Source organism: Sturnus vulgaris, chromosome 2 (assembly GCF_052056855.1).
Source record: "Sturnus vulgaris isolate bStuVul1 chromosome 2, bStuVul1.hap1, whole genome shotgun sequence".
In the NCBI taxonomy this organism is placed as follows: domain Eukaryota; kingdom Metazoa; phylum Chordata; class Aves; order Passeriformes; family Sturnidae; genus Sturnus; species Sturnus vulgaris.
The window spans coordinates 13,223,268-13,247,398 of record NC_142244.1 but is presented as its reverse complement, the minus strand read 5'-3'; the positions used below and the strand labels follow the sequence as shown (position 1 = coordinate 13,247,398).

The 24,131-nt window shown below is 35.9% G+C and overlaps 1 protein-coding gene across 4 annotated transcripts in view; it reads left to right on the top strand.

Annotated features, from left to right (window-relative positions):
- Nucleotides 1-24,131, top strand: part of ROBO1 (roundabout guidance receptor 1) — a 679,988-nt gene that overhangs the window by 175,683 nt on the left and 480,174 nt on the right. Inside the window, exon 1 of one of the 4 annotated variants that reach the window (XM_088157818.1) lies at nucleotides 15,916-16,272. The exons of the other annotated variants lie outside the window; for them this stretch is intronic. Coding sequence (XP_088013944.1) covers nucleotides 16,164-16,272 — 109 coding nt within the window. The 5' untranslated portion in view covers nucleotides 15,916-16,163. Of the gene's footprint in view, nucleotides 1-15,915; nucleotides 16,273-24,131 lie in introns of those variants that run through there. 4 annotated transcript variants of the gene reach the window in all.

Genomic DNA, 24,131 nt, shown 5'->3' with positions numbered 1-24,131 from the left:
TGCAAAAAAGTTGTTAAAGGTCATTTTTATTTATATATCTGGAAGTTTTGCTGTAAGAATTAGTCCACTTAAGTCTTGCATCTAAATAACTTCATGGATAAGGATTAAATTTTAAAATTCTTAATGAAAAAGAACATAAACATCAAAGTCACTATTTAATATAATTAAAATAGGAATGTGTTTTGTTAGTATATTTTTCATTGCAAACCTCACTAAATAAGAATTAGGAATTGCTTTAGGAAAAAGGAAGATGTAACATTTTCCTGTATTAAATTAGTTGGAGGAGGAGGATATCAGTAACAAAAACCATGGATGAGGTTTCTGTTGAAAAAAATCATTTAGAAAAAAACCAAATCAGATTGAAATTTAAGTAAATAATACTGCTTTGAAAATTTTCATGGTAAACAAAGACATCAGTTGCATTATTGTAAATTACTTCAATATTAAGTTGTCTGTAATAGTAGGTGGAACATACAGAAGCAACATTTCAGAAGGATGAGCTAGTGAAATATACCTTATAATTATATTCAGAGGACTGCATCTTCTTTCCTTAGCATGCACACTGGTGAGAAAAAAGCACTATAGGGCTGTCCAACTTAAAGTAAGAGAAAACTACTTCAGCATTTTTAATAATCCTTTTTATAATTTTGATGCTGCCTAGGATTTTTATAGAATACAGAAAATGAATTAACTCTAGACAGTATTTTATTACGAAGCATCAAGTTATAAATTTTGCCACACAACTTTTAACTGCTTAGACTCTTTTTTTTTAAATCTTTCCAAAATGAGTAGAAATTACATTAGGCACTCAAAGTCAATACTAAAAGAAAGCTGGAACAATATAAAACTAAAAAATTCTCATTTTTGTACATAACTAAAGTTTGCCAAAGCAGGTTTATGGTCTTTTTTTCCTTGAGGAAACACATACTATATTTTAGGATTTTTTATTAATGCTTCAGAATAAATTGGTATTTTAATTGCATGTGTATTTTCTAGAATTTATAATTTCTGAGCAAAGCAATGCTTTTCCTCTTCCCAAGTCATCTTATTTAAAGGTCTTTTTGTGACACTGACACTTTTTTTAGTCAAACTTTTAAATTAAATTCTGTGTGACACAATGGAAATCTTCCATTGACATCCAGGAGGCTAAATTATCTCTAAGGATAAAGTATTCTTTAAGGATATTTTTGGGACACTCAGCTGCATAATTAGTTCACATATATGGACCTTCTCAGCTTAGGACCATCTTTATTGTAGATCCTCTGCTTTCAAAATGTTTGTGTAACACTTTTTGAGCAAGAGAAGGTAAGTTGAAGCCAAAGAGAATTTCATTTGACAGAAATATATCTTGAACCTGGTTCCATAGTATAAGTTTGAAGCATCTTATTTTGGATAATTATCTTGAAAATCCAACATTTAGTACTGTATAACTTGTCATATATTTAGAGATAATGAGGGAGAGTGAGGATAAAAAATGGTATGGTATCTATTTTTAAGATGCTTGGATTGGTTTTGGCATTGCATGGGGTAGAAACAACTTACAATATTCTATGCGAGCATTTTGTGATATTCAAGTCCTACTGCCTCATTTTTTTAAAAATTCATTAGAGCTTGATTTTGTGCATGAGACCCACAAGATATCTCCAAATCCCAGCTGCAGGACTCTGACATCTGGTTTTGGTTTTGGTTTTGTGCTTGGGGGCTGGGAGCAGCCCCCACAGCTCATGGGAGACTTGTTCTTGTGTTCCTGTTCTCCAGGAGGGGATGGCCCAAACCGTGGCTGGAGCAAAAATGAACAGTCTAATGTGACATTAGTCAGCATATATGGCATTCTAATAAAATTAAAACTGGAGCCTAAGCTACCATTAATTACTGCTAGCTACAGCAACATGCCTTGCTCAACATACACTGAGAATTAGAACCCAATTCTAACGAGAAAAATGATATACTCAAGTTTTGCAGTTTTATCATTCCTAACTGGTAATTATTTTATTCCATAGTAAAGTTACTATTGGAAAATCAGGAATAAAAATCAACTCAATGTATTGGACTCACTTAAAAAAAAAATAATAAGCAAACTATGCGCACATTTCTCAGAAAAATGTACAGTGAGGTCATAATGTAAGTGATGAAAAACTTTATTAGACTTCCACAGAAACTTTTGGACTGACATTCTGTGCAACACCCAGCAGAGATATTTTAAAGGCTGTAACAAATTAAATGTAGTCTTGCTTCTGTCTAGTGAATAGAGTACACATACCTGTGCATTCTGCTTTATCTGCCAAGAGCCATGACAAAGCAATTATGGTATGGTTTGAGAGAATAATGTTGCTTTTGAAAATGTCTTGGTTATCGAAGCTACAACCATTATATAGATTCTTGTAAATTACTTCAATTTTATATTTGGTTTAATTATAGATTGTTATAGCCATGCAGACTGTTTCAGAAATAAGTTTTAGTATAGAATGTCTAGCAGAATTTTATTTAAAAGAATTCCTGTAAAAGAGTACTAAATAATAATTTTTTGCGTGTGGATTTCAGGCAACCTAAGTGCACTAAAATAAGATGGTTTTGAGCAGATAATTCAAGTGTAAAGAGAAAAAATATTGTTGCTGCTTTAATGTTTTTAACTTCTGTAGATCAAAAAGGATAGTTCAGGAAGCAGTGGTGAGCACACTACAACTGAAAATTATATTTTAGGTTTCTTGGTTCTCAAACTTTACTTTTGTTTTGGTTTTGGGTTGTTTTGTTTTTTTTTTTTTGTTTCGTTAGGGTTTTTTTTTTGTTTGTCTTTTGTGGGGTTTTGTTGTTGGGGTTTTGTTTTTGTTGTTGTTGTTTCATTTTGGTTTTTGGTCCATTTTGTCTGTTTTTTGGTCTATTTGAACAAAACTCCATTTGGAGTAGTTTATCAGCTTCACAGCTTGAGAAATGTTCCTGGCAAAAACCTGACCAAAAATTAGTTTTCTTTTTCTGCTGATTTTTTTTTTCTTTTTGATTTTTATTTTGACTTAGAGCATCACAACTCTCCTTATTCTTCATTAATCCTTGTTACCCTTTTATTTTCAAATGTTGCCTTATGATTTTCCTGTCTACAGTTCTTGTTTGTGTGCTTGAGAGAATAGCATGTTCCCATGATCTTTTTTTATGAAGAGTTGGAGAAATTCTTAACACTCAAAGAATAAAAGAAAATAAGGATGTTCTGCTGCCAGAACCAGAAGTTTTGCGTGGTGTACTATTTCAAGAATCTAAACTGGAAGGATGGTTTTGAAGGAACCTTGTGCTGGCAATGAAACACAGAATAAAGGATTTGGCTCCTGAAACTATTCAGATGTACTCTAGAAAATCTTAAAGCAGTTAACTCCCCCTTTCAAGAAGACTGAAAAATGCTGAAATTACTGGAAAATGTTGGCTATTTCCAAGTTCATGTGTTCCTATTTGACAAGCCATACCACTTGGCTATGTATAAATTAGACTTGTAATGAGTTGTGGTTTGCCAATGAAAATGAAATATGTGCTACAATTGTAAAATGCTGATGCAGAACTTCACAAGTTAACACAAGGCCAAATATCTAATTCATCAGTGTAGGGTGGTTCAAGTTCAAAAGCACATTCTTCTATCCTAGAACAAATTTTATCCAGAGGCCTTAATACTTCTGCAAATACTAATCAATCAATTCTTCTGTGCTGCAGAACTAAAAAATATTCCTGTACACCAAAGGAGTATTTACAGGTCTGCTGAATCCTTACCTTTGAAATTTGAAGTACCAGAGCCAAGTCAGTATTTGGTAGCAAAATATTTACAAAGTATGCCCGAAGCCTTTCACATTTCTGTATTGTAGTCTGAAAAATGTTAGTTTTGACTAATAATCTTAATAATCTCTACACTTACCTCTCATAGCCTTCATTTAAACTGGATGCCTTCTTTGGACCTTTGGACCCAAATGTTCTTAGACTTGCTTGATTATTTAAAGCCAAAACAAATGAAAATTGTCATTTCTTTCTGTTAAAATTCTGTTGTTTAAAATTAATCTGGCTGTATTTGTGCCATTTATAATTATTAGTATTGGCTTTAGCAGCAGTTGATACAGTGACATCTATAGTCTAAATTAAACAAAACATAAAAGTGGTTTTAAGTCAGTCTTCAAAACTGATTTTTTTCCCATACTTTCTTTGAGGTTAACTTTTAAAAGCCATTATGATGGGTTGGAGTTAGTCACAAAGTAAAGTTCAGACATCTCCAGGTAGCTGCAAATTTATTAGATTGTTTCATTGCTCTGTTAAGTACTTTGGTTATGATTCCTGTTGTGTTCCAGAAATACATGAGTTTCCTCTTTGTGCTTCAGCTGGGTTTTTTGCTTGTTTGGGGTTTTCTTTTGTGCCATTTTCTAATCTGTGACATAGCAAGTTACAGCTCCTAATTTCTGCTCGACTTGTATTGCATAATGAGCACAGTGAGCGTGGTAGTACATAAAAAAAAAGTTACATAAAATCTCAGAATCATGAATTTAAATATATCTAATTGGAAATAAATCAAGCAGCATTATGGGTTACAAATATCAGGTTACTCCAGGGATTGCTGTGTATACACTGCCCAGTTTTGCTGTGTGCTTTAGATTCAGTAAATGGACCTCACAGAGTGAAACTGCCAACATATGTTGTAAGCAGAGAATTATGTCATCTAGTGTTAGGGCTAATAGACTAAATTACAGATAACTGGGACTGGATCCACAGGTGGCCCTGCAATTTCTGCCAGAGTGGAGCAGCTAGTTAGAAGCTATCATGTTACAAAACAAGATGTTAGATATTTGTTTCATTTTGTTTCCATCTATTTCCTTGCTATAAACAATTAGTAAAAAAAAATAAAAAAATCCTAGTATATATTGCATATATTTATATATGAGGAGGAACTACAGTCCAAAAGACCTGAACTGCTCCAAAGAGAGGAAAACAAATTTTTAAACAATCCCTGCAAAAATAGAGGGAAGAGGATTTGAATGAAGAGAATTTGTTAATTCAATTGAAGACAAATCTTTCTGTAAAAATATCCTCCAACTGTGTACTCTTATAAACCAATGAACTTCATGTTAAATGAATTAATTATTTAGACAAGCTGAAATTACATACATGAAATTCTGCCATGTGACTTGCCCTAGCTGTCCAGTGAAGTGTGTGCTATGTGAAGAAATGTAGAGGATGGAAAAAAGGAGAAAATTAGGAAAAAGATGAGGGAATAAAAACAATGATGAGCAAAGGTAAGAGCTCTGTGCTGTTCTTTCCTTCTTTACAGATGTCATAGTGAAGTGGGATTGAAATCTGCCCTGAGGTTTGTGAACCAAATGCTTTTAATTTCTGTGGCATTTGTTTACATTAGAGTTGACTGTGGCTTCTCTTTGACTGATCTTTTCCTATTAAAACTCAAATCCATTAAGTCCCATAGCATAGCAAAAGCTAATGATAGGTCTTGGAATATGGTGGGAAGGGGAAAACCACTTTTAGAGGCAGTTGTTCACTCCAAAACCAGTGGGAATGTTGAAGGTGTCCTATTATGGCAAAGCTGAGATTCATTTATGCAATGGACGTTGAGTGTATATGAAATCTGAAAAAACCCCAAAACTTTTGAGCCAGCCCTCTGGGCTTGCATTTGACATTTTGAGCCAAACTGCAGCAATCCAGAGTGGACAGGAAGAAATGAGGAGTGGGAATCAGCCAGGAGTGTTTTCACCTACTTCAAGGGCCCCCCAAAAAATCATGTTCAGGCAATTTCCATCCTGAGCTTCCATCCCCTGCCCATGTGTGAGGCTGGAGCCTGTGCAGGTGCCCACCCTTCGCCAGGGCTGCCACTCACTCTTTGCACTCACTCACCTCCCTTGTGGCTCTTTTGGTCTTTATTTTTGCTAATGTCAAGCCTTCACGTTGAAAAGACAGGAGTAACTTTGGGAGGCACAGGCAGGCTGTCATCCTGCAGACTTTACAGGTTTCATTTTTTACAGATTACAGACTCCTTATTCACTGCTGTAAAAATACACTACATGTAAACCCAGGTTTCAGAGGGTAATTTTTACTCTTTTCAAAAATTTCTTACTCTTTCCATTATATAATATACCACCATACACATTATATACCATTATATATTCTTTCCATTATATACCATATCACAGTCAACTATACTTTGATTTTATGCTAATCTTTATTAGCAGTATAGTTATTTTTTTATACTTCAAAATTAATCTTTTATCTGAAAAGCTATCAATATTTCTGTGACTGCTATCATTTTTAAAATCTGATTAAATTTTTAAGTGTTTTTTGGTCAGGTTTTTTTGTTAGTTTGGTTTGGGCTTTTTATGGAGGTTTTCACAGGCTCTTTAAAATTTTCAACTATTGTCTTAGCTGGCATATTTGATAAAGTCATGTTAACAGCTTTCATCTTTAAAATAGCTCTGAATGCACCTCAAGTAGCTGTCAACAGAGCAGAGATCTGTGAAATGGATCAGACAACTGGTCCCCATGTAAGAAGTGAATGTGTTAACTTAGCTAACATGGAAAACACAAAAATCAGGACAAAGGAAAAAGGAACAGAAGAGGAATAGACTTCACTTACTAATTAGAGAAAAATAAAATTCTGTGGGAAGCAACACCTGAAGTCACTGAAACGATTTTAAAGCATTCCAGCAGTATTCATTTGAATAAACAGATTTATACTGATAATTCTGAAAGGTGATAATCATCACTCCCATCTAATGAGAAATTAAGATAATCACTCTCTCATCTGCCCTTAACGAAGTTGAGGTTCTTTCAATTTTGTATTGACTATTATTTACTTATTTTTGTGTTATACATAATATATCCATCTTATCTGTAAAAAATTTTGCTACATAGCTCTGCCTCTCAGAAATTCATCTTTTCTATATCATAATCATCTTTTCTATATCATAATTTACTATGTTTAATCCTGGTATGATAGAAGAGAATTTGGCTATTACAGTCACAGTTTTTGTAAAAACCATACCTTACACTTAAATGTACAAGTTTTTATTCCCATAACAAGTTTCTATCTGTAACTGAATGGTACATTTGCATTTTATGTGTATTTCAAGCTTTTGAAGGAAAATGATTCAGCATTAGATGTCTCCAAACTTTTATTTTTAATCGTTAAAATGATCATTTGGCTGTTTCCAGTTGTTCCTTGGTTATTTCACATGTTCATTTTGCATTATTTTCTAGAAAAATTATCCTCTTTATGATAGATAAAAACAATATCAGCAATCCAAATAATAAGTAAGCCTTACAGTGCCTTACTAAAAAAATAAAAATCAATATTGGAAAAAAATTACTAAAAACTATAAGGAAAGTATTGATTTTATTACTGAGGTTATTAATTTCAAGTAGCTCATATACTTAGGAATGTTTATTTTTGCAGTGTCTTAGTTATTATGAAATTGTTCTTAACATCCATATATTACGATTGCAATTTTTCTAGTTTAGAAAGTGTGGAACTCATTACAAACACACATTTTTGTTTTTCAACTGATTTCCATTAACATATCTATGTACAGTAGTACAACATGAAATATATAGTAAAATGTTACCCTGAATCAGCTAAGAATGTATGTTTTAGTTTGAAATATAAACAAAAGTCAGGAACAGTGGCCTGTGTTCCTACTATTGTTGTAACTCAACCCACAGAAAAACATATTAAATGTATTTGTGTTTTATTTCACGTGAAGGTAGAGTTTGCATGAGTTTTCAGATGGTAATTTTGCTTGTTATGACATATCAGCTAATGATGGCACTTTTATTTCTGTGCATCTATTAAAGATACAACATTCTTAATTCCATCAGCTCAGGGCTTAAATTAGAGTTTGAGGTAAATGTTTTCATTTAGCTTATTGATTCTGTTCCAATTTAGGAGATTACCCCATTGCTCTAATTCACCCAAAGAATCTCACTGGGGAGGTTTTCAAAGGCACAAATAGAAGTCAGACCACTAACTACCATTGACTGCTGAAAATTGTATTACTGCCTTCTCTCTGGATACAGAGAAACCCAGTTCCCATTGTTCTCTTAATAGGACAGAGCATTCATCTTGCTCAAGTAGGCTTTGAAAATGTTGATCAAAGCAGAGGAGGCCAGATGCTCACGGTTTGCTATAGATCCAGTACAGTCAGTGAATTATTTGCACCATTTGGGACACAAGCCATGTCATTGCTAAAATTATTATAAGTTACTTTGTCTCCTAATAACAAGATTCAACACTTGAGAATTCAGTTTTCCCTGACAAAATGGAAAACTGAAAAAGCTAAAAAAAAACCCCAACTGATTCATTAACACCAATGCAACTGCCTGATAAAATTGTCCTTCAACTGAATTTTTTTCTTATTAAGCTGTGAGACATTGACCTTGATTCTTATTCTGAAGATCAGAATAGAAACACTGCAGAGGAAATGTCCTCACATGCTTGGATGAAGATATTGTAAAGCCTACACTGCATTGCAATTTGGGTTGGCATGAGCAGATAAAGTGTAACCAGACTCTTATACCTGTTTTTAGACATTTTGTCATAGTTCCTCTTCTCTGCCCATCTGCCAAGATAGTTTCCCACATTTCTGGTGCCACCCACCCCAGAAAAATAAGCTGATTTTGTATTCCAACATCATGTGCCCTGTTCAGCAAGAATGTTAGAAAGCAATTTCTTTTCTGAAATGAACAAAGTGAATACCAGGAATATCTCTATTTTCTGGGATAAATTTCATAGAGTTTTAGGTATTTAGTAGGCTGGCTTCAACTTCTAGGTTTTGAACTGTAGGACAGGGCTAGTTTAGATAAATGTTTACATGTTTGTGTCATGTTATCTACTGGTTTCTCATCATCAGTTATCTACTCGTGTTGGCACAGTTCTCAGCTCAGCTACCTTTTCCTTTGCAACTCATCCAGGCAATACCTCACTTCTGAGCAGGGCTTGGTTAACTGGAGACAGAGAGGAAGGAGATGAGGAATTACGAACTGGAAAAATGATATTCTGGAAAAGAAAGGAAGTAGTACACTGAGATGGAGTATGGAGAAGTCAGAAATCAGTGGAAAGGAAAATAACATTTCAGTAAAGAGCCATTAGCAAAAAAGAAATACATTTTAAAAGCATATATAAGAAAAAAATGCAACAAGCTACGTATTTAATCTTGCAATCACAAAATGTCCAGGTCTTCTCTGAATGTTTTCTTGAAACCCACTAAGATTATATTTTAAATGTGTGAGAAAAAGTAAATATAGAAATGCAAATCAGGCTTGACAGATTAGCCTAACAATCAGTTTTTTTGAAAAGCAGAAGGCCGACGACAGTTTAGCAGTTTATTTTGAGAGCTAAGTAGGATGGCATATTTTTACATTAAACAATATTCACTTTAGTTTTCTTGTGTTTATTTTTGTCTTAACATATCCTTAGAATTCTCCACAACTCAGTAAACAGTCCTACATTTGCCTGAATTAATAGGATAAATATTGCCAGTTTGTTAGAACAGATAATGATAAATGACTTGAATACATTAAATGTGTTTGGGACATATTTAATCCATAAGCTTGATGTTAAAAGCGCCAACATTATCTTATGAAATTTTACTATCAACATGATCTGGGAAGCATTCTTGTGGTAGTCTCATACAGCTTCTCATTTATGCTGACATAAAACACTGGCTGTGTTGAAATATCAGCTCACATAGAGCTGTGAAGAACTGTTAGTTGTGCAGTCATATAAAAATGCTAAATAATCATTAGATGAAGGCACGCTCTGGCTGCTGGTGTGGGATCACAGCAGTAAGAGACAGAGCCTTTAAAAGCCTGGAGTGCTGTGGTGGAGGGTCCTGAGAACACTTGAGATTCACTCAGGGCTTTTGCTGATTTAGTGCCAGAGTTAAGAAGGTATATTGAGAGATGTGATGCTCTCACATGCTTCCTTCATGAATGGTGTGTTGGGATGCAGAGTCTGCTTTTTGCTTTTAAAAGAGAATTAGTTTTCTGTTGTGCAGAAGCAATGTGTGGCTGTAGGAGGAGGTGGTGCAAGAGGGAACCTGACTTGCTAGCCTGTGGTAGCATCAGCATCACTCAGGTGCCCTGGCTCAGCTGGGGTTGGAGTGCCCTGTTCTTCTGGTCCTTAGCCTTTTGTCTATTTTACTTCATTTTTATTCTATTTTTTTTTCTGATAATGGTTTTAAATGCATAAACTCTCCTGGTATGAAGGACAAGGTGCCACCTCCAGCTCAAACAGCAGCCTTTAAGAAATGTTCTTTCATGTAGACTTTAGCCAGTTACAATGTCTGACGTGTCCAGACTGCTTAGGAAGGATGATTCCATGGCCTGAGTGCAAGTTTGGAGGTATCTCATAGGAACTCACTTTGCATTTTTAACAGCGAGAACAAAATATCTTCTTTATTACATGCTCCCAGATCAGGGCTTGTTTTGGTTTTTTTTTCATTAACTTTAAGCATCTTTTACAAACAAAGAGAAAAAAATGTATTATGAAATAAGAAAAAAAAAATAAAGTCTTGATTCTTGCTTTTCTCATAGCAAGAGAAAGCTGGAAATGCTTTTCTCATAGCATTACTAGCTAGGCCTGTAATAGGGAATTTCTTGTAAAAGCCATAGTAGTTCCTGACTTAACTTTACAGGCTTTGTCTAATGCCTACTCTTCTGCAGCTACATGGAAAAAATAAATCCAGGAAAATTGAAGTCTCTTAAGTAAATCAAAATCAAAACCTGTGTTACCTTGAGGGCATGAGAATAGATGGCAAATTGATAAGGGACATGGGTAAGAAAAATATACTTTTTGCCTCAAAAACCAGATCATCTCTTTTCCAACTTCAACAAGAGGAATTTTATTTCTTGTTAACTGTATATAATTAATGAGTATATATGTAAGGCTGGTTGACCCAAACCAAGATCAGTTTACTTAAATGTAGCTTTAGTCAAGACTAAATAATGTGTATCAGAGCTGCTTTCTAATTGTGCAAATCCTGCTCTGTTTATGTTTTTGTGTTCGTGTTTTTTATTAGCAGAAGCGTGTATACATAGATTCTGTACACTTACTTAAAGATTTGTGTGTATCTTTGCACGAAGAACACATTTGTTTTCCTCCACCACCAAAAAGGTAAAGTGTGCCAGCAAAATGTATAATGTTAGGGTTGAGAATTTAAAGGCTTTAATGTGAGGAAATTAAGAAACAAATATATGCCCCCAGAGAAGTGATGACTTTTAAGACTCAGTTGTGCTGGACCATGAAATCTTTAGGGGAGATTTAATGTTAATTTATATGATTATACAGTGCTGAGTGCACTGTTGGTGTTCTATAACTGAACAGAAAAAAAATAACATGTATGTTAGAATGGTGAATTTGGCAGGTTTTTTTCCATATTTATGCATTTGAATCATTAAAAAACCCAGTCAGTCTCAGGATCTTTGTTCAGTTGATCTATTAATTAGATGTATGCTACAATCAAAATAGAAAAAAGCCCAGCCAAGCTGGTTTGGGAGCTTGAGTGTTTCCCCAAGACTGCAGGGATACAATGGTGTGTGGGTCTGTTCCACACACACACACACACTGCTGAATTATTGTGTGTGTGCCCTCCACTTCACAGCACTACGATGTTTTCATGGCAAACATTGCTCCATTTGAGCTGATCTCCCCGGAGCTTTTAGAGTTACAAGGCTTGTAAAATAAAACTTGGCTAATGTTTAGCTTTAATGAGCTCTGTAACTGTTGTCCTGTCATGCCCCAAAGTCTCTGTGCAGCTGCCTCGCAGAGGCTCCTTGATTTGGTTTTTCTTTTAAAAAGGGAGACTGTTGCAGAAGTGCATCAAAGGCAGTGTAAGAACTGTGTGTGGCAGGTATTTAAGTAGAGCTCATACTGCAGAAATAGAGATCTGCTTTGTTTTGCAAATTTGATAAAGATGCCTTAAAATCAAGGACTCAGAAGGGCAGCTCATCACCCTGCATGGTAAGAAAAGGAGGGAGGAAGGAAGAGCTGCCCTTACTCAGGAGTTGAGCCAGTCCTTGTGTGACTTTGAGGAGGGGGTGACTCACGAACCTGTGGCATGGTGCCCAGCCAGGCTCTTCCTTGTCAGTCTGTCCTCCTTTGCACTAAACCAGCACCTCACTTCTGGGGTAAAAAAGCTTTTCCAGGTCATCAATTTCCAGCACAGCCAGTGGCAGGGTCTTCAGGAGGGACAGAGATGTCCCTGTGTAAGGAAGTGGCTTTGGCTTTGAGGAGTGGAGAAGGACTTCTGTGCACAAGAGGAACTGACTTTTGCAAAGGACAGCTGTTCTTCCAGTGGGAGAGGCTGTAGCTTTCATCATGTCTTTGTGAATGAATGCAGAGGAAATTTATTTCAAATCCCCTTTGGAAGCCCTTGCCAAGATGCTGTAGAGAGCTCTGTTACCAGTTAAAAGAAGGTGAAGTCTCTAATGAAGGGAGAGAGAACTTTAGAAAAAAAGCTCAGTGGAAGCTACTTGATCCAAGGAAAAATCTGTGCAGTAAATTGCAAGTGACTTTTATCTATGGTGCACTAAACCAGAAATTAAAAGTTTTGGACATAATGAAAGCTGAGGAGAAAAGAAATTAGATATGTCTGAAGATTTGAGAAAATGATATGTATTGAAGCTAGATAGAACTAGTGTAACCACAGACCATAAATTCATTATGTAATTTTATCTTCAAGTCCTTTTGACTGAACTGTAGCATATAAGTCAGGAAGGCATCCAGTCTTAGTGTAATATCTTCAAGTGGTCCACTTCATCTCTGAAAAATTTATCTACCTGGCTAATTCCAGAATTAATTATATTGCTTTTGAGTAAGCTTTCTAATAGCTGAGGAACTCATGTGGGCAGAAATTATACAGCAGAAACTGAAACTAGTTAAATGAGCTATAAAATACTGAATCACATAGGAGCAGGCCACCTTTTATTTGGCTTCACACCTCTGAATGCTTAATTGGTTTGGTTTTTCTTGCTATTATTCTAGTGGGGAAGGCAGCAGTCTGGCATTGCTTTGATGGCAGTAATTGCCCACTAACAGCCACACTGTGCATGAGGCACTCTATTAGACAGAGTGATGTAAAAGTTCTTTTAGTGATGAGTTTTCAATGTCTGATTGCATTTCTTTGTGTGAATGAAAAGCCATCACTTGTGAGACACTGCTTTGAGTATCCCTTCACACTCCTAGGGATATGAGGTAGCTCTTTTGAAGGCAACAGCTCCTTCTGTTCTGACAGGATAAATGGGTGCAACCTGTGCAAAAGTGTCCATGCAGTGGTTTGTGTCTATAAAAGTAGCCTTCCATTAATCTTGTAAGATAAAAAGTCATCTGGCCTACAGTTCTGAAACTTTCCATTAATTCTGTGTAGGATTTCCTCTTGGACAAAACAACTGTGGGGCTTGAGAGCTCAGCCAATGTCTACTGAAATACTTATTTGATGCACCAGTTTACTTTTGCACAGCACAAGGCTCAATGAAGTTTTGATCTGGGGCCAGATAAAAGATAACAAGTATTATCTACAAGGCAGGGGATTCTTCTATGAGGCAGCTCAAATTTTTAGCTCAGATTAATTTCTTCCACTCTGGAATTTCATGCTTTGCTTTGGCTTTTTTTTTTTTCTTTAAAAATCTTTCTCTTCTGTCCTTCAAACAGCTCACTGTCAGCTGTGAGATTGCAAAGCCTTTTGGTTTCAGTGCTCAAAACTGCAGCTGTCCTTTGAACAGTCAGTATTTCTGCAGAGTAAACTACACCATTCTACATTACTGATCATGTGCTCCTAAAGGGCTGCCTTATATTAATTGAGGTTTGTTTTTTTTTTTCCCTTTGATGTATTTTGGTGCAGTGAACAATTTGGTACATTCAGGTGTCTTACATAACCAGCAACATGATGAGTCATCTTTCAAGAGCGACTATTGACTGAAATGGCATGAGTTCAGATGGTGAAAAATGTGCAGTTAGAAAGTGCTTTAAAAAAAGACAATCTGACCCCCTCCCCAACCATTTATTTTCACGCTATATGTTACCATAGGAGTTGTTTTTGCTGTGGGGCAAAGGCCCAACAGCATGTGTAGGAGTGATCTCCATTGTTCTTCAGCACATAGATGTGACTCCTGCCAAATAAAATGATCACAAAAAAACCCAAAGCTTTCAATAAGGAAATCCCACGGAGACAAGGACCTGATGACTCTCTCCCTGCCCAGACACAGTACTGGGTCTATATGTGAAAGCCACTCCCTGCTGGTCATCTCTGCAGAGTGAATAGCCACAAGGGGCTGTTGGGGTTAGAGCAAAACTGAAGGCTGCTTGCAATCTGTAACAAGCAGGAGATTTGGCAGATCACAAGTTCTTTATATCCTGTTCCATAAATACTTTGCTTTCTGTACTGAACTAAGTTTGCCCCGAGTTGAAATAAGAGCACATCTCTCTTACTAATTTCTCCAGCTGGTCCAAAGAAAAAGAGTTTGTGGATAACTAATGGCCATTGAAGCTTTCTTGTGATCATCTGTGGTCTGCCAGCTCCAGATGAGAAAATTTTTCCTGCCTTCTTTTGCAAAGTTCTTATCACTGACATGAGAAGGTTTAGAAATTAGTGTCTTCAGCTGGTCACCTCCTAACAGGTTCTTGTGCAGTATTTCAATTGCACTAATAATTTTGAGCTCAAATTTCAAAAAGAGCAGAGGTTGTAAATACTATAAATAAATAGATGCGTTATTAAGATGGAAATAGCTTACTTTGTCTCCCTTTTCTTGCTAATTGAAATTGTATCTAGAAATTTACTCCAGTACTTTATTTGAAAAAAGGTCCTCAATTCTGCAGCTCAGTTACATCCATACACAACTGACAGTATGCAATGAAACAGAAGATCAGCTTGGAGAATTATTTTTCATTGCTGTTTTGTGAAGAAAGTAAGTTATACTGTTCCATAAGTAAAAATTGTAAGTATTCCTGAGGCTGATGCTTATGGTACTAAAGGACTAGAAATTGTGCAGTTACTTTCACTGGATATAATTGTAGACTTCGTGCAGACTAAAGCTCTCTGTCACCACAGACAAAAAGCCCTCTGGTCTCATTGTGGTGATTTTCAGCTCTCAGGATGAAGCTTTTCTGGGTCTTCACAACTCAAGTGGAATGATTTCATAATTGTGGTGAAAGGGGTAGCAGATAATTCGTGTTCCAGCTCTTCCTTGGGACTGTTCCGATGACCGCAGGGATGTTGGTGATCTGACTCCCTGGTACTGATGGATGTATCCAGGGTTAAATAATTCCCAACAGCCAGGGGTAAATAACTCCCAAGAGCTCTGCTGCAAGCACTGGAATCTCTTGCACTGGTGCCGGGTGCCCTGAGGCTGCTGGGCTGCAGGGGGAAGGTTTGTTAGGTAACACAGATTCTATACACAATTTCTCAGAGCTTCTCTTACCACTGCTCCATTTATGCAGCATCTGCTGACTGAAACCTGTGTGGGAGGTGGCATTGTTTGTGTTATTTTCCCCAGGAATAGAAGATGATTGTGCTGAATAAGAAGCAGAGTTACTGCGAAGCTTAAAAAAAAAAGTTTCTTGTTTAAGAATTTATTTTTCATCTTGCATATGTTATTTTTTGCCCTTGCCCCTCTGTGGGTAAGGGGGGGAAGTGCTTTTGTGCCCATTGATAAGCGTAATGAGATTTGAGTGTCAACATTAAAATGTTCCGTGTCATCAGCTCTGTGAAACTGCAGTGAAATATGGAAGTGAGGGAGAAAAAACTCTGTTTTCAGCCTGGCTGTGTCCCCTGCTAGGATGCTGTGGGGAATGTTGATAAACACTGGGAAGGGCTGAGAGGTGGCAGAGGCAGGTGAGGAGCTGGTGGCTTCTGAAGGACCACAGGAAGCTGCCACTGCATCTCCTCCTGCGTCTGAGTGCCAGAGGCTCCTAGTTAGGGGAAGCCTTTACAACTCTTCTGTTTTTGCATTCCCGGGATCAAGGAAACAAGCAATGCAATGGAAATTTTTAACAAACATTTCTAGTAGGAATAATATTTTACATCTCCCTCTGCCTCTGCTGAGTAAGTGCTGTTAGCTCCAATTGTTCATTACTGAGGAAAGTCTTCTCTAATTCATCTCTAGCAGCACTCCAGGTAGAGGTGATTTTTTTTTTTTTGTTACCTGGCATGGCTGTGCTGTCACTGCTGCTGCTGCTTGGGCTAATAGACATAACTGCTGCCGTGGACGTCGTGCCTAGAATAAAAGCGGGGTCAAGGTGGAGAGGTGAAAAGAATCGTGAGTAACCCGGGCTTTTCCTTCTCTTCTTCTCAGCTCTCTGTTTGAAGAAATAATGTGTTAGGCCTCATTTCACTGTGTAATTCCTCCTCTCTGTGAGGCTGCTCTCTAATAGCAGCTTTAAGGCCATGTAATTTAAGTATTTCAATGTGCAGGTGGAAGGCACGGGCCACACCTTCCGTGAGCTCCACACATCTGCAGTACAGTCCTGTGTCTCACTGCAAGCTCTCCCTGCCTGTGCTGATTAACTCCTCTCTTTCCAGGGACTTGGGAGAAGTCCAGGCTGCACCTTTTCTGTTTACAGTCTTAGCATTTTGCATGCTCTTTCAGATGTTAGCTTTGATAAAGGCAGCAAAGCTCGCAGGTCTGCAGTTTGTGTGAAAGAACCTTGTAACCCCAGTGATTATAATAGCTAATTTTATGGATATAAATGCATAGCTGCACTTTAAAATCTGCAGATTTAGGTAAGGAGATCTAAAGTGGAATTGCAGCTTGTGAAAGGTTTATTAATGCTGCACTTATAAAGAGAAAAGAGCATTTACTATTAGAAAAAGAAAGTAGATGAGTCATCATAATATTTGGGAATGAGACTTCCTACTGCATACTCAGCTGCTTGACTAAAATAACCAGATGATTATTTCCATTTAAAGAGCAACTCAGTTCTTGCTGACATTATTCCTTATTCCTGTCCATCTATTTATAAACAAGAATGATCATGATGGTGATGGGCAGCATAATATTATCATTATGCCTGTAAATATTTGCTGTGGTTTTGTTTTGGGGTCTTTTGTTGGTTTGGGTTTTTTGGGTTAATTTTTTTTTTTTTAGAAACACTTAGATTACTAAAAGATAGAAGGAATATTGAAAATTGAACAAAGGCTTTCTGTTTAATTCAGTTAAATGTGATATAATTGCTTGGAAAACATATGTGATGGAAGTCCCTAAAATAGCCAGAACTTGGAGGGCTGGCTGTTGGTATCCTTGGAATGGGTATTATTTTTTCAGTCCTCTTATCTGGAAGCTGATCTGCAGCTTGAGCTTTTTTTGTTTTGTTTTGTTTTCCTAAAGTATGAATATAATATCAGTAAATCTGCAGCTTCTCTCAGTCCCCTTAGCAGCAGCATTAAGGAAAAAGGTGATGGATTGAATGGAACTGAGAATTGCCTTGTCCACTCACAGGTACTTTACATCTAAAGCTCACCCTGCCCAAACTAACAGGGCATGAATGTGTGCATAAGGGATGCACAAAAATGGCAAACCACAGCTTACAAATATTTGAATATATGAACTAATTATTTCTAAAAGAGCCCTTTACTTTAATCATTGTGGAAACTGAGGCACAACTGAAATATGTTGAACGAAATTATTCCACAGTATGTTTCTTTTTCAGTCAAAAGGCTTTCTAAAATGAGTGTCTGTATACCTGTTATGAAAATAACCAGATCCTAGAGTAAAAATACTTAACATTCAGTTTTGATTAATTGACTTGCAAGTGTTTGAAAATGTTTGATTCTGAGTATTCAGTCTAATTTTTTTCCTATGAAAAATTGAAATAGATGGTAATACAGACATTAATGTCTCACAAAAGCATTAATAAAGTTAATCAGCTTGGGATGTCATTTAGCAGCGATAAGTAAATTATGCAAATATTCAGAAGTTTAAGACCACCACCTGTTTGAAAATTGTTTTGCAACTACAGTAGTTCATTTAATGTCACCTGTATTAGCTATTAGACTTTATTGATTCAATTTACTTGTTTTCTTCTCTCAGGACAGGGTGTTCTCAAGCCAGCACATTAGCACAGTGCTATATTTGGTTAAAAGAAAAATATGCTGTAAATTAGTTGTTATAGTACCTTGATATTGTTTTACTTGGTTGCTTAGAGAGATCAGTTGTTGAATGTGTTAAAAGCTGTGGATCTGAATCAGCTCTCCTTGAAATTCAAGAGAAGATATTTAGAGTAGACTTCAGTGTTTCTTTTATTTAAATTTTAGCAGCAGACTCACTAAGAATAAGAACAGTTTACAGGAATGCCATTCCTTGTATACTATTTGGCTTTACTATCCACGATATCAAAATTTCTCTAGTAGTGGGAGTGCAGATTATCATGCAGAGCTGGATACTCTGAGCAGTAGAGAGCTCATTTCTGAAAGAAAAAAAAATGTTGTGTAATCACAGTTGATGGATTACTTGTTGATTGGTTTTAATGCTGTATATTTGCCTGTCAGTTGACATCACACTTGAAGACGTTCTCTTGCTGGTTCATTTTTGCACATCATAGTTAAAATTCTGATGAAAAAATATTCTGAAAAGGCTTGTGATTGTGTGATATATGTTTCTATTTAACTGGTTTACACTTAAGTTCCATAAATAAAACCAAAAAGTATGACATTACATGAAAGGGGACATGGCTGGTTTCTGCATCTCTTAACTGAAATTTTCACTGAAGCATTCAGATTAGCAGCAGTTTAGCAATGCTTTAAAAGTAATTTATATTTACGATATCAAGAGATTTCAAATTTTTTTTTTGCTCTGAGTAGTTTTTTAGAAGACAGAAGAACCTTTCTTTAGGCTCTCTGTGATGCTTCTCCAAAAAAGATCGTGGTATATTAAGGGGCAAAAGAAGTTGTCCAGAAAAGCTGTCGTGATCCAATTTTAGTCATTCTTCTCAAGGTCTAGCAAAGACCACAACAAATCATTAATTTCTATGGCTGGCATTTGATTTATCTGAGCTTACACCTCATCAGATGAAGTTTTCTTCTTTACTTTTCCATAGGGGATCTTGGAACTGGGAAATCTGTAGCCTGGTTCTGCTCGATTGCAGCTCAAATGAGTGAGGTCAGGAGAATGGAGATAAATGTTGTTTTCTGACAAATAGAACTGCAACAAAAATAGTTTGGAAGGAAAATAAGGGAATTTATTCCCATATCAAGCTGTAATTTTGCATTATAACAACATCTTGGTAGTGTGGGGGGTAACAGCATATATCTTGGAGGCAATATTAAACAATTAAATATGTAAAAAATAGCACTGCTTAATTGCTTATGCAATGATGCCTTCTTCCGGTACGTTATTACTTCTATGTATTCACTTCCTGTTTAAGAAAGCAAACAATTATTGTTTGAATGCCTGTACTTTATGATTTACATGCCTATGATCGTGGGAAATTACACAAAGACATCTCATGATTTGTTACCAAAATGGCAATGTATCACTTTCTCTCAGAAAACTGCATTATAGAGCAATATTCTGGTTATTAACTGCTATATACTGTATATAATGTTTATACTGAAGAATGTACAAGCATATTTTCTGACATTAAAAACTTTTTATATTTTTTTTTGTTGTACTATATGTAATTTTCTTTTTTAGGAAAACAATCAAAATCGCTTAATCTGTGAATAAATTTCTTTTCACTTTATATGGAATGAAATTGTAATTTTTTTCATCAGGTTTTGGATGTAAATGTCAGAATTTAAAGTTGTCCCAGAGTGAATAGCTGCAGCAGATATGTGTCTTTCATATTTCTGGTAGAAATATGAACATATGAACTAACAGAATTATGACATTTTAAGATTTTACAAGGCACTAGAAGTATTCTTTCTGTTGTTCAGTTCATTTTGCATTTGGGGTAAAGTGCTTAGGATCAGCATAGCTGGTTTATTTACTGTAGTTAGCACTAGAAATGTCAATACCGTGGTCTTTGTTTAACCATTATTAATTATTATTATTATTATTATTATAAATGCCACTAATATAGAAGTAATAAAGAAAAATGATACTTGTCCTTACTGATTCTTTGTGTGCTGAAATATATATATATATATGTACAAGTCTGTGTACATACATACATATGTAAATGTGGGAATATAAAGAGTTACTTTACTCTCTTAAAAGCTTCAATAATCTTCTGTTGTGGTGCTAAAATCCTGTCAGTAACATATCAGTCATTTCTCAGTCAGTCTGAGTCCTGTATTTTCTAGGTAGAGGGATTATTCTGAAATTGTGGGCTTTTTATTTTTTGGGGGCTTTTTTTGGCTAAATATATCATACTGATACTCATCATACTGATGTTCATTGATTGGTTGATAGGTTGCGAATTTCTGATGATATTTGGTACTCATAATTTTTACCTGTCCTCTATGGATAAAGAAACAGAGTCCTAATTTTGCTATAAAGCAAAATCTATCTGTTTCTTTCCAAGTTTCCTAAGACTGATTGCAATTTAGACAAGCTGAATTGTGCATTGGGATTAAATATTGCAGGTTATTCTATGGTTTATATTTGACTTTCAAATAAATATATCTTTCAAGCAGTTTTGGCAAGAAGGAAAAGGAATCTAATATGTGGCTTTAGCTGTATGGATCCCTAAAGAAAAAAAATATGGATTTAACAGTACTGTTGCTGCCTCAAATAAAATATGCTTGAAAAGAAAAGTACTGAAAGAGATTAGAAGGTCTCAGGAGACACTGCCCAGGGACATCAATGCCTGTGTACCCATCTCTCCACGTGGCAGTGACCACTGGGATCCCCAAATAGCTGCTGGAAGCACATCACCAACAGGACACTAATTTCTCTGCCCAGATGAACTATCCTGATTTGATGAAAAAAAAAAATTCAGGTGTACAGTTAAAAATTAACGTTCTTTTAAAGAAACCAGCAAGTTCCTTATCTTGAAGAAAGGAAAGCAGTCTTTGATGTTCAGATTTCCTATTTTATTACAGTATTTAACCCTGACATGTACCAAATAATTTAACTGCGAGTTTACATATTAATATTATCGTCTTGCACTAGAGGCTTCTTTGGAAGTTTAAACAGAACAGCAAATCAAAACCATTTAGTGATGCTTGGTGGTCAAAGTGTAACCAGAAAGGTTTAACACAGCCTTTCCTAACCTTGAAGGATATTTCAAAGAACTTTTTTCCCCCACCCTTTCAGGTAGTAGTATTTCTTACAAGAAATCGTACTTCACACAACAGAGGAAAATGTTTTATCACAGACATTTTAATGTCAAGCAACTCAGTATCTAAAAAGACAGTTGCCCTTAGATGCTGGAGTCTTTTTTTCTCCTTAGGTAGATGTGGCTGATAAGAAACTTAGAGGAATGGTGAAAAGAGACATCAAGAAAAGAAGGAAAGATATTTTTAACAGGAGAAAAAGAAGAGAGAATTGGAAGCAAACAAAAAAGTGACAGTTAAATAACTGAAGGCTGAAGGAAAGCAAAAAACAGGGAAAAGAAAGATAAGGAGGAAAGAAGAGCATAAAAGAAACTATTTTTGCAGTTAACATTTAACTATTCTGCAGTTTCTCATGCAAACTATTTAGTCTGTGGTATTATCTTGAGTGTCCTCCTTCCATTATGCTGTCTGTAGCATCTGGGAAATGACCTCTTATGAGAGGTCAAGAAATAAATTTATTTAGAACTTTAATTTGCCTAAGCTATAAGGATAAAATGAACTATTTTATTTTAAAATTGCTTCAATAAGATTTTAGAGTAGAAATCAAAGTGGATGACATTGATTCATAAAAGTGTAAAAATTTTGGAGTAATTAAAATTTGGAACATTTGGTGCCTCAGAACTTTTGACCTTTAATAAATTTTAATGGAATTTAATTGAATTTCAGTGTGCAGCATAGCATATGATAGATAGGCAGTGAAGCTGCTCTGAGATTATATTTTTGTAACACACCACAATTTCAAGAGGTCCTTAAATGATTTTGAAGTACTTACTTGAAGAGAAGAAAGCATAATTTCTCCTATTTAGTCTATTTTTGTGAAAAATTATTTTATTAAAAACTTTTAGAAATATTATTTTTCACTTCTTATTTCTTTAATAACAGAAAAAAAGGTATTCTTTTTATGACTTAGTTTTGTTGAGAGATTTCCCTTTGTGGACATTCCTGTACTATTTTTTAAATCCCACCTGTGTATATTCTCCTTTAAATATATTTGCTGATAATTTATTTTAAATCACTCTGTAGTTGACTTGTGAAACTTTATAAGTATTTCCTAACACCCAAAAAACCAACTTTATCCTTTTTTATTCTTAACACTTTATTTTAGCTATGATCTAAGGACAATGGAAGAGTTAACACAACTCTCTGCATGAACTGTACTAAAATTCTCAGGACTGCATTCCCTTTTTTAGTCTTATCTTAGATAGCCAGGCTTACCAATAATTCATCTCTGCCTGCCTCTTTGCTTGGAGATAGATGGAATCATGAGGCACAAGCATTTGAAGAGGAGCATGAGGACCACCCAGTACCTAGATAAGCAGATTATGGTGCTCCAATTCTTGACTTTCCTGCCAAGAGCATCATTATTAACTTCAAACATCTAAACCTATGATTAAGAAGTCTCAAGAAATAGAAAAGAGCTGTTCCCTCTCATTCCTCTTAGGGTAATCCTAAAGCCTTGTACATATATTCAGCTCCTCCATTTCCAGGCTCTTTCCCAACTCAGGCAAGACTGAAGCAGTCACTGCTCACCTCCAAGGCTCAGAGCTGTGACTGGGACTCTTTTTGTGTCCCATTGCTGATGGAAGCCCAGGGCGTGGCTGCAATGTCACAGCTGCACTTGTTACCCAGAGAGGAAAAATGGTTTGGGACGACAGCACTTTATGTGTTTCCTTTTTCTCTTCAAGGGATGCTTTCCTTTTGATTGCCTTTCCTCTCTTCCTGTGAATCTGGAATCCCACTGTCAGCCTACTTTCCCACATCAAGCAGAAGGAAAGGAGACAATTGCTCCATACCCACCAAGGGAATAGCAGCTGGGGCTAGAGCAATGCTGCATTGCCTGGGCAAGTGCTTGGGAGTATTTTTATCCCTTCCCCTCATGCATTAGTTTCCCTTCTGCCTTTCCCTTGTGACCTCTTCTTTACCACATCATTTTCTGGTACCCCAGTTGTCATTTTTTAAGCTTTTTCAACTTTTCCAATCTATTGCATCTCTTCCAGTACCTTATGTGTCACCAACCCATGTGAGCCTTGGGGCAGCCAGCATTCCCATGAAAACAAGCTGTGATCAAGATTCTAGTCTGTCCTTGGGTTCTAATTCTTGCCTCTTGAAAGACTGTGGTCTTCTTCTTGGGACTGTAACATCAGAGGTACTGTATGGGGTTCTCCAAAGAACCTGTTGAATTTCAGCAAGATGCAACTTTCGGTTGGAGGTGGAAGTGCCAGGAAATCTGGCTACCACTGAAAAAATTCAAGTCAGAACAAAGCAGGGGTTTAGGACTACTTGTACAGGCTGAGAAATGTTTTAGCCAAAATAAAAATATTTCCTTGTAATTTTAGTTGTTTGTTTTGGTTTTTTTTTACAGAAGTCTTGATTCTCATACCATGAATTGACCATAAGTGGGTCATGGGGGGGTTATTTTGTTTACATTGATTCTGTAGATGATGATACCTGTCTCAAAGCTTCAAGAATGAGCCAGACATCATAACACATTGATGCCTTCTTGAGACAGTCTTTTATTTTCCCTTATTTTATTTATACACACATATTCTTCCAGAAAACAAGTATAGATTTAATCGTAATTATTTCAATGGGTAATAAATATTTTTCTGATGTGCCATTTGTGCATCTTTAAAATGAACAGTTGCCTGATTCATCACTGTCCTACTTCAGGTCTGTCCTCCAGTGAAATTATTGCTTTATAATGACATGATGCTGGACTACTGATGTTATGTGTCCCTGCTGTAACAGATGAAAGAAAAAAAAATTCTTTATGGCAATATAGGAATACTCATGGAAATATTTATTTTTATGTGAGAGATTAATGAAGATACTACAATCAAGTCTAGATAACCTGTATGCATTTTTTTAGAAACAACTCAGTTTCAACCAGGGGTTGCACAT